The sequence below is a fragment of the Pangasianodon hypophthalmus genome, chromosome 17 (assembly GCF_027358585.1).
Source record: "Pangasianodon hypophthalmus isolate fPanHyp1 chromosome 17, fPanHyp1.pri, whole genome shotgun sequence".
Classification (NCBI taxonomy): domain Eukaryota; kingdom Metazoa; phylum Chordata; class Actinopteri; order Siluriformes; family Pangasiidae; genus Pangasianodon; species Pangasianodon hypophthalmus.
The window spans coordinates 7335368-7350293 of record NC_069726.1 but is presented as its reverse complement, the minus strand read 5'-3'; the positions used below and the strand labels follow the sequence as shown (position 1 = coordinate 7350293).

Below are 14926 nucleotides of genomic sequence, written 5' to 3'. Positions count from 1 at the left end.
TAACTGTATATCAGTTACTGGCAATAACTACTGCAGAAGTGTAGCTTAGTCAGTTTAACAGGCCGCACATTGATGCATAACAAATGTCACATTGCATAGGCATTTTCTTTAGTTAGTTATTGCTGCATGATTTTTCTTCAGTGTACAAGTGTATGTGTGTATATATATATATATATATATATATATATATATATATATATATATATATATATATATATATATATCTTGAATGTAGAAGTGAGAAGTGGGGAGAATAAAGTGTGTGTATATATATATATATATATATATATATATATTTGGTATATATATATATGTCTTGAATGTAGAAGTGGGCAGCAATGGCCTGGATGAGTGAATGTGACTAGCTCATATAACCGAATATAACCAAATGCCTGGGGCACTGAAACGAATTGGTGGCTCCCTCTATTTCCCCCTCTCCCTCTCCCTTTCTCACCCCCTCTTCTCCTGGCTTTTATTCAAATTTGGGTCAGGGGTGAGGATTCTTCACGTCACAAGCCTGCAAGATGGCGCTCGCAGAGCTGTGAGGTGAGGAAGCAGGATGGCTGTGTGAAGCTTCGCTCGCTTTATTAAGGTAAAGTCTTCTGTCGGCAGCTTTTGTTTTGGTGGAAAGGCAGGTCGCTGTGAGGGCGTTTTACGTGTTCGGGTTCTTAAAAGAAACCCAGGTTGTTGAAACCCTACCACGGTGTGTGTGTGTGTGAGAGAGAGAGAGAGAGAGAGAGAGAGAGAGAGAGAGAGACTGTGTGTGTGTGTGTGTGTGTGTGTGTGCGCCCACAGGGGCTTCTCTTGTTTAGTGCTTTACACCACAGCGCCAGTACAAGCTTGGCAAGCTAGGAGCAATGTGCTTCATTCACTGGATTTATTTGCTTTTAGGTAAAAACACGCTTCTTTCATTAGTATAATAATACTACTACTAATAATAATAATAATACTACTACTACTAATAATAATAATAATAATAATGGGTTCAGTCGCTGTGTGTGAAGCAGTGCGGCTTTTATTTGACTTTTATAATAGCAGGATGTTTTGGGGCTAAAATCGCGATTTGTGGTTTTTGCCGGCGGAAATTTCGAGAATGAACCTGATGTGTGTGTGGTTTTAAAACCCTGGGTGCTTTATGGGTAGTGTAAATGTGCGTGAATCGCAGGTAAGAGTGTGTTTTTGCGGTGAGAGTGAAACTGCGTGTTTGTTTTGTGTGTACTCCAGTTTGGGATTGTGCACGCGCTGCAGTAGCAGCAGCAGCACTCTTCAACAATTTCACTAAAAAAAATAATAATAATAAAAAATAAAAAGTAGTACCATTATTTGTGTTAGTGTCTTGTGAGGTACTGATGTACAGTTTCTGTGCTTTCCTGAGCTGCTGCTTATGTTACTGTACTATTAGCTAAGCCATTTCCAACAAGAGCTAAGCTATTGAGGCATTTACAGCAACTTTATTCTTGTGGCTCAGAATTTATAATTTTTTTTTTTTTTTGTACTAAACATGATTGGATTTCTTGAGTGAACCTTTCATCTCATCTGTTTTAATGGCTGGGGGAGGGGGTGTTGTTTTAAAGTGGTCCTTCTGCAGGGATCTGCTGAGGGTAGAGGTAGTCCTCATGTGTGTGACAGTTTCCCTGAATGAGAGCAATGAAACCAAGGGCTTTTAATGCCATCCATTCACTTACATTAATGTAGAAGGTTTCCTGCCAAGGAGATGCACACATTGTGTCAAATGTCATTGACTAAAATGGGATAAAAGATGTTTGATTTTGAATTGAAGTCAAATTGAATGCAGTCCTTTTAGAAATTGGGATGAGGAACAGGAACTGTGGAACTGTGTTGCTTTAAGGCAGTGCCGTGTGTGTGAAATCTTGCCCGGCACGCTTGGCATGTTTGTGTGTTGTAACATTTCAGCAATTTCTTATTGCAGATCTGTGAAGAAATACTGCGTTGACACAATGTTTTAGCTTGTTTTTTTTTTTTTTTTTTTGCTGCCCCATGTCTCTAACGCTGCTAAAATACATAAATGTTTCATTTTGAGGGCGGGGGCACAGTGGCTTTTGCCTCACACGTCCAGGGTTGGGATTTCAATTCCTGCCTCCGCCCTGTGTGCATGGAGTTTGCATGTTCCCCCCGTGCTTCGGGGGTTTCCTCTAGGTACTCCAGTTTCCTCCCCGAGGCTAAAGACATGCATTGTATGCCAGTTGTCTGTAGTGTATGAATGTGTGTGTGTAATTGTGCCCTGTGATGGGTTGGCACCCCGTCCAAGGTGTCCCCTGCCTTGTGCCCCGAGGATAGGCGCCAGGCTCCCTGCCACCCTGTGTAGGATAAGCGGTACACAAGATAGATGGACGTTTCATTTTGAGTCATTATTTTGTCTGCAATGGAAACGGTTTCCTTCTGAAATTCTGTGTTTTTTTTTTGTTTTTTTTTTGTTTTTTTTTTTTGGCCATGGTGGTGCTCATGTTAATCACTGTCACCAGCAGCCAGCTTTCAAAGTGGAAAGAGCTTGACTCAAGCATTGAGGTTCCTTGCTAATCTCAGGCACACATTTCCGAATGATAGCTACATCACTCTAAGGACAAGGTAAACACAACCCGTAATTTCCATCAGCTAGTTTTTTAAAGTTAGTTAACTTAATTCTTTGTCCAGAGACCCAGCCGAGGCTATCATCATAGTCATCAATCAGGCTTACAACTGAGAACCGTGTTTGTGACAACCTGTTGACCTAACATTTAATAGGCTCTCTCCTGTATACCTGAGCGGAATTTACTGAACACTTCGAGACCCTCGGGATTAGGTTTGACAATAATAAGGTATGTCTCTCATACTGAATGAAAATGGGTTTGGGCAGTGAAAGGAGAATGTCTTGCATTCTTGAGATAACATGCTCTTGGTTCTAACTGGCATTTTGATTAAATTAGTGTTCGTGAAATGAGTGAAGACTGCTGTCTTTTAAGTGCTAAACAGATTATGAAAAAGTGTTTTGAAGCTAGATATTTTTGAAATTAACCTAATATTAGGTGGGCTTTTAGAATTATACTGAATACACAGGTTGTGTCTGTTTATGGTCAAGGTAGTTTTAGCAGTTTGGGTCAAGGGAAGGAAACTTGTAGCACTGCTTGAATATACTTTATTAGTAGTAACAAAGATCTCTCGTATAATGCAGTTATTCTTAAAAAAGGCCGTTGTGATGGTAAATTATATAAGCTGCATTTCTAGCCAGCATAATCTTTCATAATCTTCTTAATCTTTGCATAAGTGTGTTTTATTGAACACAATAAAAACAGTCCGCAGGGGTTTTGCGGCTTTGGATGAAGTTGTTTACATGGCTAATCACATCCCACATTAGGTTTTGTCTACAACTTGTTCTTCTTTTTTTTTTTTTTTTCCCCTTTTCAGTTTTTTTTTCCTCCAGGTAGCAATCTCTCTGATTAGACCAGTTGTTTCATCTCTGTGCTGGTGCAGGTCTGTTCATGGATAAGAATGTCTACAGAGCAGTAAAAAGGGTCAGCAGCACCTTATCAATCTGTGTGTGAAAAAGATAAATTCTTACAGAGTGCTTGGCATGTTTCTAAAGAACACTGGTTGGTTTCAGTCAGGACATGTTTAACTAACTATGGGAAATAAATGGTCTGGTCTGATGAACTTTTCATACCTTGGACGTGGCTGTGTTGCTCTGTCATTAGGTGTTTAAGGTCTCTTTATATTATTACTGATGATAAGGATCTAGCATGTATTGATATCGTTCTTGCCGAATTCTTGCCTAGTTATGCAGAGGGCAATAAATTTTGTTGTGTGGGAGAAAATATGTTGGTTGTATTTCTAGTCGGTGTCATTTTTCATAAGAGCTGCACAAATGATTTCGAGCAAACACAAAATTAAATCCTTAAACCTTTCATTGGATGAAATTGTTTACAAGGCTAATCACATTGTTGCCAGACAAGGTTACCCATGGTACAGCTGTTTTTTTTTCTGCACTTTGTTTTTTTTTTGTTGTTGTTTTTGTTTTTTTTGTTTTTTTGTTTTGTTTTTTTTTTGTTTCTTGTTTTTCTTTTTTTTTTCTTTTTTTTTTTTTTGTTTGTTTTTTTCTTTTCCTCCTCCAGGTAGCAATCTTGCTGATTAGGCCAGTTGTTTCATCTCAGTGCTGGCGCAGGCCTGTTCGTGGATAGGAATGTCTATGGAGCAATAAAAAGGGTCGGCAGCACCTTATCAACCCATGTACGCAATTCGGATAAATTCTTTTCTCTAATTACCTTTGCTTTTGGGTTATTTTCCTGCCAGTGGGTTTTCTTTTGTGGGCTGCAAGCTTGATCTAGACATTTGGTCAGACAGACGTGGGTTGTTGTTGTTGTTTGTTGTTTGGGTAATCCTTAAAGTGTGCTTTTATACTCCAGGCCTGAAAACTGTCTTTTGAGAGATGTTACCACACTGACTAGATTTAGTGTTAGGGCTGGCTTTGATGGTGAAGGTAGACTAATTATAAAAACCTCCACATAAGCTGTTTACAAAAGCTCTTTCTGCAGAATAATTTTACATGACGTAATCCACGGTGTGTCTTGTCTCAGACACTGACAAAAACAAAGTTCTCATCCCTGAAGCGTACCTTGATATTGCTTTTACCTAGTAAATTATGGATTTGTTACAATTACAGTGAACTTGCCAAAGTGTGGTAAATCGGTCTATTACACATTGGGGAAATAAGATTTTTGACTTGCCATATGGAAATATCTCACTTGCTGAGATCTAAAATACCAGGTGTGTCAGACTCCAGTCCTGGAGGTCCAAAGACTGATTTGTGAATTGTATTTACCCTCCTCTAAAACAAAGGTTTCAACTTGTGTTCTTGGAAAGGAGCTTGTGAGTTGAATCAGTTGTGTGAAATGAAGTAGAATGCTAAACCCTGCAGTGCTGTGGTTTGCTGGGTCTAAAGTCAGATACTTCTGATTTGTAGAAAACCAGTCTTAACTGCTGATGCTGTTAAAAGTAACAGCTCAGTTCACATGATCCACGCAAATGAGGTCGGCTGCCTAACGATCACAAGGATGTACTTGTTAGCCTTGTAGCTTCTTTTACCCCTGAATATGCTTCTGTCCAGTGAGTGCTTCTGCTGGCTGCAGAATAGTCCTACAATATGAAACAAAAATCTGGACCCACCTGATTGTATGGCTTTTCATGCTCTTAAGGACAAGCTTTCGCTTGACATTCGTCAAATCGGCCATAAATAGTGAAGGCATTTATGAAGTCTGTGTATGATCTTATTTACAAACCTTTTAAATTAATTGCCTCCCAAGGTACAAGTACTTTTCCTTTAGAATGTAATAAAAGTAGCCAAAAAGCACTCAGCATATGTGGAAATTTCAAGATTGCTAGAAAAGCATATATCTTGAAGCTGGTTGAGGAAACACAGTTTTGCAAAGTTGCAAATGCTATTTTAATAATAATTTTATTAATTATTATTAAAAGTTAATTAATGATAATATAGCATGATATTGATAATGATATTATCATTATGTCTTTGGGATTATTCTAAAACGTGTAAAAATATAGGCGCGTCCACGCATTTGGCTGGTACTTAAGTGGCTTATGAATTTACTTACTTGACGTATATACATATATACTCCTGGGCAAAAAAATGGGCCAAGCCCAAAATGGCAAAATATTAAGTTTTTAATGGTGTTAACAACAAATCACTGATCAGGAAATTAGCAAGAATTAAACAAATACTGAAGCTCTCTCCCTGCGCTATCAGTCCTGGTTCCATTTATGAGCTTGTTATCAGGCCCTTGATGGGCTGCATCAGGTGTGGCAGAAAACCAAATAAGGACGAATCTTATAAGAAAAAAACATCCCAGAATAAATTTTCGGAATATTTTGTACACCCAGACACATAGTAGTTTGAATTTTTACATCCAACATTTTAATCATTATTGTGATTTTATCTTCGTGTACAACAAGACTATATAAATAAGTGTTTCTAGCTTTTCCTCCAAACAGTTCACTGCAGCAAAAGTATGGTGGCACAGGAGCTCTCAGGAGTGCATTTGTTTAATTCTTGGTAATTTTCTGGCCAATGATTTGTTGTTAAGACCATTAAAAGCTTAATATTTTGCCATTTTGGACTTGGCCCCCTTTTTTTTGCCCAGGAATGTAGCAGTGTAAGAGCTCTAGCAGAAGGTGGACAAACATGGTAGATGTAAGTAAGTCTATTAATACACTTTTAGTTGCACTTTGATTCATGGTGACAGTTCTTCTTTTCTGTTGATCAAGTATTGTGATATTCTGTAGATTCCACAACCAATACCAGCACTACTTGCTGAATGACATAACCTTTATCTTGGGAATTGCAAAGATTCTGTTACAAGTCAGGGCCTGCTTATCCAGTGGAGGGACTGCTGGCTTACCTGTTCCCACCACACCCTTGGTGTTCCCTCAGGCTCGAGTTTCATGTTGTCCTTCGTGCAAGCCAGTCAGAAACATCCACTGGTCTCCTTTCCCCAACCCCCATCTTTCAACAAAGAGACTGACCCTGGAGGCTGGCATTAATGAGTGGTGGCAGGAACGTTAAGAAGGCTAAGACAAGAAAAATGTTGAATGTTACTATTGCTTGCACCACCTTATCTGCTTTGTACTGGGACTGGTGTGTTTATATTAGGGAAAGGGAGTGAATCAAAAGCAAAAATTTGATTTTCTACACATATAAAGGCTGGAAGCGGGCTGTTTTGTGCTGTGCAGGTTTCTGCTTGAAAGTCTGTTGTGGTTGTGGAATTTCTGGTAATTACAGTGTTTTTCCTTAGTTCAGCTAAAAAGGTGAGCTTATTAACATTGGATTTAGTTTTGTACAAAATACATATTAAGTGAAATCAGAAAATTATTGTATATCTCAAAAGGATTGAACAGCATAGTGAGTCATCTCTTTCAGTTTTTTTCTTGTTCTTGATCTTCGTTTGTATCTTTACAGGTTTCTAGGTGCAGAAAAAAAGCTGGAAATGGAACTGCCAAATCATGCCAAACAATTGCTGCTGCAGCTGAACCAACAAAGAGCCAAAGGTTATCTGTGTGATGTGATTATAGTTGTAGAAAATGCCCTCTTCCGGGCACACAAGAACATTCTGGCAGCCAGTAGTATCTACTTTAAGTCCCTCATCCTGCATGACAACTTAATTAACCTCGACACAGATATGGTCAACCCGTCAATTTTTCGGCAGATACTGGACTTTATTTACACTGGCAAGCTTTTGTCCTCGGATCAGGTCAGTGACCACAATTTTAATGCCCTCCTAACAGCAGCAAGCTACCTCCAACTCCATGACCTGGCTGCTCTCTGCAGAAAAAAGCTGAAACGCAATGGCAGATCCCTCCACAACAAACCCACAACTCCTACCAATGGAAGAACTTCTAGAAACCAAAGGCTGTCCTCTACACCTGTCACACCAAACCAAATTTCAGGGTTTAAAGACAGTGAAAAAACAAAGAGACATGAGGAGCTACTCAAAGATGAGTTGTCAGAGGATGAGGTTTTTGTCAGGAATGCTCAGTGTGCAAACCAAGCCAACTCTCTCAGTCCCTCTACTAGTAAGAATGGGAGCAATGGCCACATCACCAGCAGTGGTGGCCTCTTGGAGCTTGGCCTGGACCTCTCTAAGAAAAGCCCTTCAGGAAGCACAGTCACTGAAGAAGTAAGTCCAAGCAGTATCCCACAAGAATCACCTCAGTCTGCCTCAGAATCCACAGCCAACAGTGCCTCGTTCGATGATCTCCCCACCAACCCACAGGGCCTCACCACTGGAGAGCCTATGGAAATAGGTGAAGGAGAGGAATGTGACGAGAACCAGCATTTTCCAGACCCTGACCAACAAAAAAGCACCCGCCAGATATCTCGGTCCAGGCGACAAGCCAAGGGTGAGGGCCACAAAGGTGAAGATATGGAAAGGTCCACTTTGCCCAATGGAGTTGCCAAGAGGCTAAATGTGGCTGGAGAACGGCTCCCAGGTGGAGGAAATGTCAACTCGGATCTATCCTACCAGTGTAAGGATGAGGAAGAAGGACTGGAGAATGGCCAGGAGCAGAGTGAAGAGAGTGGCCAGAGCGAGAATGAAGGTGGACGCAACAGTGCCAACTATGTGTATCGGCAGGAAGGCTTTGAGCCTGCCCTTGGCGACAACCTTTATGTCTGTATTCCCTGTGGTAAAGGTTTCCCTAGCTCCGAGGAGCTAAACGCCCATGTGGAGACCCATACGGAGGAAGAGCTTTACATCAAAGAGGAGGAGGACGATGTCTATCCAAAGGAAGACGAGGCTGAAGCTGAGGACCTGTCATCTCAGACAGTCCAAGTGCATGGAGTAGATTCGCGACGCTTTTGCTGTACAGTGTGCAATAAAAGCTACAAAGATCCTGCCACACTGCGGCAGCATGAGAAGACGCACTGGCTTACACGGCCTTTTCCCTGCAACATCTGCGGCAAGATGTTTACGCAGCGTGGCACCATGACGCGGCACATGCGCAGCCACCTTGGTCTGAAGCCCTTTGCCTGTGAGGAGTGTGGCATGCGTTTCACACGCCAATATCGACTCACAGAGCACATGCGGGTACACTCTGGGGAAAAGCCCTATGAATGTCAGCTTTGTGGGGGCAAGTTCACCCAACAACGTAACCTCATCAGCCACCTTCGAATGCATACCTCCCCATCATAAGCCAAAGACACTTTGAATGGAATACCTTGAGCGCAAAAAGATTTCAGTACAGTGCACACCTGTATTCTGTGAAGATGATGGCTATGAGTGGGTGATCCGATAGAGGATTCACTCTTGGCTTGAGTGACAGGAGTAGTAGTTCAAAATTTTAAAGCCCAACAGTTGAAAGACTATCCTTTTCAAAAATTGGTATGATTCTGTGGCATCTTTTTTTGTTTTGTTTTGTTTTTTTTCCCCCTCAATGCTGCAAATATATTCTGCGGGCACTGATGCTGTTTCAAAATTCCATGGGCTCTCCAGATCACTTCACACCAGTTTATGCATTGGTTTCATTATTTGTTTCACTTGTCCCCAAGTATACAATTTCACTTCCTTTGGTCCTTAAAAGCAAGGGCGGGAGTTAAGAAAATGGACCACAGAATGTGTAAAATACGGTTAAGTCTCTAATCGATTAATTAATAATTGCTAAACTTTTTTTTTTTTTTTCCAGTTCAAAGGAAGATTGAAATATATGATTGAGAGCCTTTAGAAATGTTTATGGTGTTATATAAAAGCTTTGTGCATCTGACCAAACACATTCACAAGCTTTAGTCTGTACCATATGCCCATTGCCTATTTCTAGCCCTTGAAGGGGAACAGGGTCCATAAAAGCATTCATACCATAGCATGCAATTTCTCAATTTAATTCAGTCTGTATTGTAATTTCTACATTTTGCTAGCCCTCATGATGGTCCATTAGTTGGTTAACCATTTCAGTTGTGGCAAAAAGTGGCCTGAAATATGGGTATAGTTAGATGTACCATTGTTGGGCTCCTTCTGCGTCTGGACATGGGCAAATGGGGGTATAGAAAAGAGTGGTTCTGGGTGTTCTTTTAAAGCTCTAATGTTTACTCATATAATATATAGGGGTTTACTGTCGAGACAAAAGCCAAAAGTAATGGTACTTGTTTTAGATAATTTATTGTTATGCTTCAGTGAATGTTTAAACTGGTAGTTCTTTTGATATTTCTTTGGGATGGGGTGATTTGGGTGATGGGTAGGGTTTGTTTTATTGAATTTTGAATGTTAATTCTGTCGGTACTGTTATTCAGTTTTGTTTAAGGTTTTTCCTTCACTAAAAACCTATTTTATAGTCTTGTCACATTGCTACCTCTTAATTCTTAAGAACAGTACATTCATAGATGGAAAAAGGGGGGTGTAGATGTAGCTTACCCCTACAAGGTTGTATAAAGTTTGATGAGGTTTTCAGAATGGTCCTAACCTGCCCATCTCTCAACAAAGGTTTGATTTTTTTTTTTTTTTTAAAACATATTTAACATAATAGAACTAGAACGTAGCTTGTTGGATGCATGTATTTAAGTTTTATGTTAAAGAAATCCAAAGAGAAAACTAGTACTGAGGAAAATAATGGCTTAAGAACAAACTTTTTCTGTAGAATGTCACTACCAAAGTTTTTAGATTAAATACAGAAAATAACATTTCAGGAGAAAAAAATATTATAAAGATTTTTTCTTTTACTTTTAGTTCTCAGTAAAGAGGAATGATGTGGGAATGTTAGTTTATAGTGGACATTGTACTAAAAACCAATGAACAACTTTTGTAAAACTTCTGCTGATTGGTGGGCTGGCAGTTTTTCACTTTTGAAGTTTACATTAGTTTCTCAAGTTGGTTTGTCATTGCTTTTGTCTTCAGATGTACTTTATTGAAGGACTTCAGAAGGACTAATTTATTTTAGTTCAGACCAAAAAAAAAAAAGAAAGAAGTAAGACAAAATGAGTAGAGTCATGATGTTTCTGTTACATGACCACCATTTTGGAGAAGTTCATTCAGTGAGGAATCAATACACTGGATTGCCTCTACAGTCAACAGAAATGCTCTTGGGTGCTTTTTTTGTGGCTCACACAGGAACTGATGTCATTTAGTCAGTTGCTAAGTATTGTATAAATCCTTTGCTTTATTCAGAGAATGACGAGTTATTCCAAAATCCTAGCTGTTGTCTTAGGTTACTGACTTGGGGTCACTGTTACATTATCAGTTCATCAGAGTATTCATGTTTTACTGCTGAACTTTTTAATGCCCTCTATTTATACATTTTGTTGATTTACAGCCAGTTCCAGTGTATCACATTCCATGTGTAACTTTTACCCTTGTCAATGCAAATTCTAATGGCATTCCTTTTTGGTTTTATTTGTTCTGGTTCTTAATCCAAAGCCCAGTGCAAGTGCTTACTAATGATCATAAGGTGCAGCTATTGTCATATACTCTAGAATAATGTACACTGACTTCCTTTTTCCTGGAATTTTGTCCAAATCCATCTTTCCAGAGACTTAATCCAAACATATCAAAGTTCTTACACTGTAGACGCCTTTTTTTTTGGGCTAAGCAGTTAGGGACATAATGGGCAGTGTCAAATTCTCAGGCCATTTGTTTAGTCTGTAGTCCTGTCCCATTTGCTCCTGCATCATGGAAGCTACTCTTGGTCCAAAATATAAATTCTTTTAATGGTTTATTATCAAGGTTAAAGTTGGTTTCATTAAGGAAAATTTAGTTGTATTGATTGGGCAGCTCATGTTTGGCATGCACTCTGGTGTTGAAGTACTCTTATCAACTCAGGGAGACTTTATTGTGTCCTCCTCGTCACTTCCATATACCACACAGGATTCCAGGAAAAAGCTGCCATTTGATCTCTTGTGTACATATCAGCACTTAACCAGTACATCAGTGTCCTAGAAGAGATGGCCGAAGTATTCAGAGCTATAGCTGACAGAGCATGAAAAAGATGGCAAAGTTTCAAACTGTGACAATAATGTTTCTACTTCAGACTTCAGGGATAGTTCTACATATTTTGAAATGTGGAACTTTCGACTACATTTGTAAGACTGTGTCAATACTGTGTCAATTTCTGTATTTTAATGATGAAAAAAACACTAGTTTCCTACAAAATAGATTTTAAGAGTGTTCCCATTTCAAATGACGCTTTCGAAAAAAAAAAGAAAAAAAAGGAAAGAAAAGAAAAAGAAAAAAGCCAGAGATGTACATGAAAGTTTTACTTTTAAGTTTCAGAGTGTTTTAGAACTAAAAAAAAAAATATTAAGCATAAAGTGTATAAACAAATAAGATAAAGCTCATACCCAAAATTTCAGACTCTTTTCTAAACCAAAGCACATACCGAATGATTGACCGCTTATCTGATGTAATGATTCTTGTGTATATCTCACTGTTTACATAAACACTTACAGTCTCCGACCTCAGGAGAGGAGAGGCCAGTTTGAGCATGCTTCTTTGTAAAGGTGTCGTAAACCGAAAGAAAAAAATGATTTGTGAAAATGTCTACATCCCCCCCAAAACAGGTCCCTATATGGCCTGGATATAATGTGCTATGGGAGAGGTGGGGTGTGTCTGTGTGTGTGTGCGTGTGCTCTTAGTGTATTATCACATCCGGTTATTTTTGTTATTCTGCTGCTTTCAAATGTCTACATGAGTATGAATAGAAGCTACATAAACATGACTTACCTCAGACCATGTAGGATTTTTGTGGGGGGGTTGGAGGGAAAGAGGGGTCTCGCTATCCCTTGTTTAATCTGCTGTTAATTTTCTAATGATTACTGTTTGTTTTTCTGAGCCATTTGCTGAAAGAACCATAAAAGAAGCAGCTTCCAGCTGACTGGCCTCTCCTCTGAACCACATTGGTGCAAACACTTACTGACAGTGTTCAATTTTTTTTTTTTTTTTTTTTTAAATCATCAAAGGTCTATTGTCAGTGATGAATGTATTTATTTTTGATCCTGTTTTCACTTTTGTTAAAGATTTCACTTTGTGGGAGACAAGGTGTTTTCAGGGTCTTAATTTTATTGCTTAAAATGACGACAAAACAAATCCCACATGGATGTAGGCGTGAGGAATGTATGTGGTCCCATGAAGTGTTCCTGTTCTAGGCTGGATCGGCTCCATCCTGAGCCTTCTCTCACTTAAAGCATGCATGTTCTCTGGATCATGTGTTCTTTTTTTTTTTTCTTTTCTGTATTAAAGACTTGAAGGCTGTTTTTTTTTGTTGTTGTTGTTGTTGTTGTGTGTGGGGTTTTTTTTTTTTTTTTTTATTTTAAAAAACATTTTCCCTATCTGTTTGCTTCTGTCTGTTGATACAATATGGGACTTTCATTAATTGTGTAACAAGCACTCTTGTCGTGTTTGTGTTCTTTATTGAAAGCAGTGGTGTTGTCACGCTATCATGGTTCAAGGCTCCTAGTGGATTCCATTTCCTTTATTTCTTTGGAGGTTGTCAAGGGGGTGTCCTATTTACATATGACCAACAAAGCCAAAGCTTTTGTAAGAATGAACTCTCTTCTGCTCACCTTCACCTCCCAAGTCCGTCAAAAAGCAAGTGGCATGCAGGCGTGTTGTGTGGTTAGAGATGGAATATAAGCTTTATAAAATGCACTTTGCGATTTGACAGCAAGGTCCCTTATGAATGACCTTTTGAAAGAATCTAGAGAACTTGCTCAGTTATCTTAATTATCACTTGATCAATATTTTGAGACCGAAGAAGATTGATCTTTGATTTGCTGCTATGATTTGTAGCCTGTTGCAGCAGCGCTACGTATTTCCTGTGTAGTATTGTGAAGTCTCACACTGCTAAATGTTAACCAACCACTTGGACCTCAATTTACCAAACCAACCCCTAAGTAAACCAAAGCCAGCTCTACAAACCTCTGTGTTTTCCACGTCCTTTTTTCTTGAGGCCATATTGCACCTAATACTGTGTTCCTGCTGCCTATATGAGCATTCAGCCAGCCTTTTTTCACTGTCTTCTAGCCAGTCTCTGCCCATTCCAGTGTCTGTATGTCTCATTGACTTTATAGACATCATTCTGAATATATATCTGTCTGTTTTAGGGATTTGTTTACCTCAGAATGGTATATTTCAGTTGCAAATATTTGTTCAATTACTGTCTTTATTACAGTCTTTTTAGCCTTGAACATGGCTTGCGGACAACACCATGGTTTCACGTTTCAGTTCCTCAGAGATCTTGTATTCAGGGCCGAGCTACATGAAGCTTGCAGCTCGAATTGTGTTATGCGAACACAATACGATGTACAGAGGTGATCTCATCTCCTTATGGTCTTAATGTACAGCTATGAGAAGTCATTTTAGAATCATTAAAATCTTGATCAAAAAAACCCATACTTTGTGCCCAGTTTTCTTTCTTTTCGTATGTCTGTGGGTGTGTTTTGTGATGCTTCTTTCCCCGTCCAGACCTGTATCATAAGGGAAGTCTCGTCCCAACGGCTCAGAGTCTGTTATGCTGTAGCGTGTGGCTCGAACTGGCAGTTTGGGGAGTCAGCCAGTGATTGATGATGAACGGGTGAGAGGGAAGCCGCCCCAAACCAGTCATGGCACAAACCTCCGTCTGCCATCTGGGAGCCCCTCTCCAAGCTTCACCAACGAAGGGGGCCAACACTTCACCGCGCTCCATAGCTTCATTCTTAGCGTGCGCCATTTTCTTCCATCCTCTGCGGCCCATTTAGGCCAGCCCTCTCCCTTTGTCTCCCCTCTCAAGCTTGCCAGTGTGTGTCAAGAGGCCAGCGAGCACCTCCCTACCCCAAGGGAATAGAGGGTTGGCATTTTTATGGCCCTTGTGTGCCTGATTCCATGGGGCCATTTAGCTCCGCCTCGAGTGGTGTCACATGCCAAATGACCCTGAATGGGGTCAGTTTCAGGCACAATGACTAGTATGTTGATGCTGCGTCCCCCTCCCCACTCTCCTCCCATCTGCTAAGTATAGATTAACTATAGTCACATCTGCGAGGGGGGCCAAATCACATGCAGATCTTGCAAGAAGCTGCTGAATGCATGAAAGGCAATTCAGTTGTCAGATGCCCTTGATGACGATGATTTTTGTTTTCAAATGTGGCATCTGCTGCCTAATGCAAATTTGCACTACACATCTGAAAACAACCAAGCTTGCCAGGTGCCATAGCTGATGACTTGACACATTTGAATTTTTTTTTTTCAAAATTTCCTGATGTTTAGAACTTTACGCATACACACAGTCTCCCAATTCTTTTTCAACCTTTCTAAGCATGCATAAAAAATGTGATTTGTTTTTCTGTTAAAAACAAGCAGTGTTTCACCAGGTGTCTGCTACATCAGTACAGCAGCTGCCTCTCAAACACTGGATTAATTCAAAAAAAAAAGGAGGGGGGGGTTAACATGCGAGTCTGTCCAGCAGCATT

The 14926-nt window shown here is 39.8% G+C and overlaps 1 protein-coding gene across 2 annotated transcripts; it reads left to right on the top strand.

Annotated features, from left to right (window-relative positions):
- The first annotated feature begins 478 nt into the window (after positions 1–478).
- On the top strand, positions 479–13874 carry hic2 (hypermethylated in cancer 2). 2 transcript variants are annotated; one of them, XM_053241511.1, is made up of 2 exons: positions 479–592; positions 6962–13874. In XM_053241511.1, exon 2 carries the CDS (start codon positions 6990–6992, stop codon positions 8691–8693), a length of 1704 nt encoding a protein of 567 aa, XP_053097486.1. In that variant the 5' UTR covers positions 479–592; positions 6962–6989; the 3' UTR covers positions 8694–13874. The 2 variants fall into 2 exon arrangements, with proteins under 2 accessions (XP_053097486.1, XP_053097487.1); XM_053241512.1 differs by lacking the exon at positions 479–592 and adding an exon at positions 770–891.
- Positions 13875–14926: the final 1052 nt, after the last annotated feature.

Coding starts and splice junctions, on each gene's coding strand:
- hic2 (XM_053241511.1), top strand. CDS start 6,990: ATGGAACTGCCAAATCATGCCAAACAATTGCTGCTGCAGCTGAACCAA.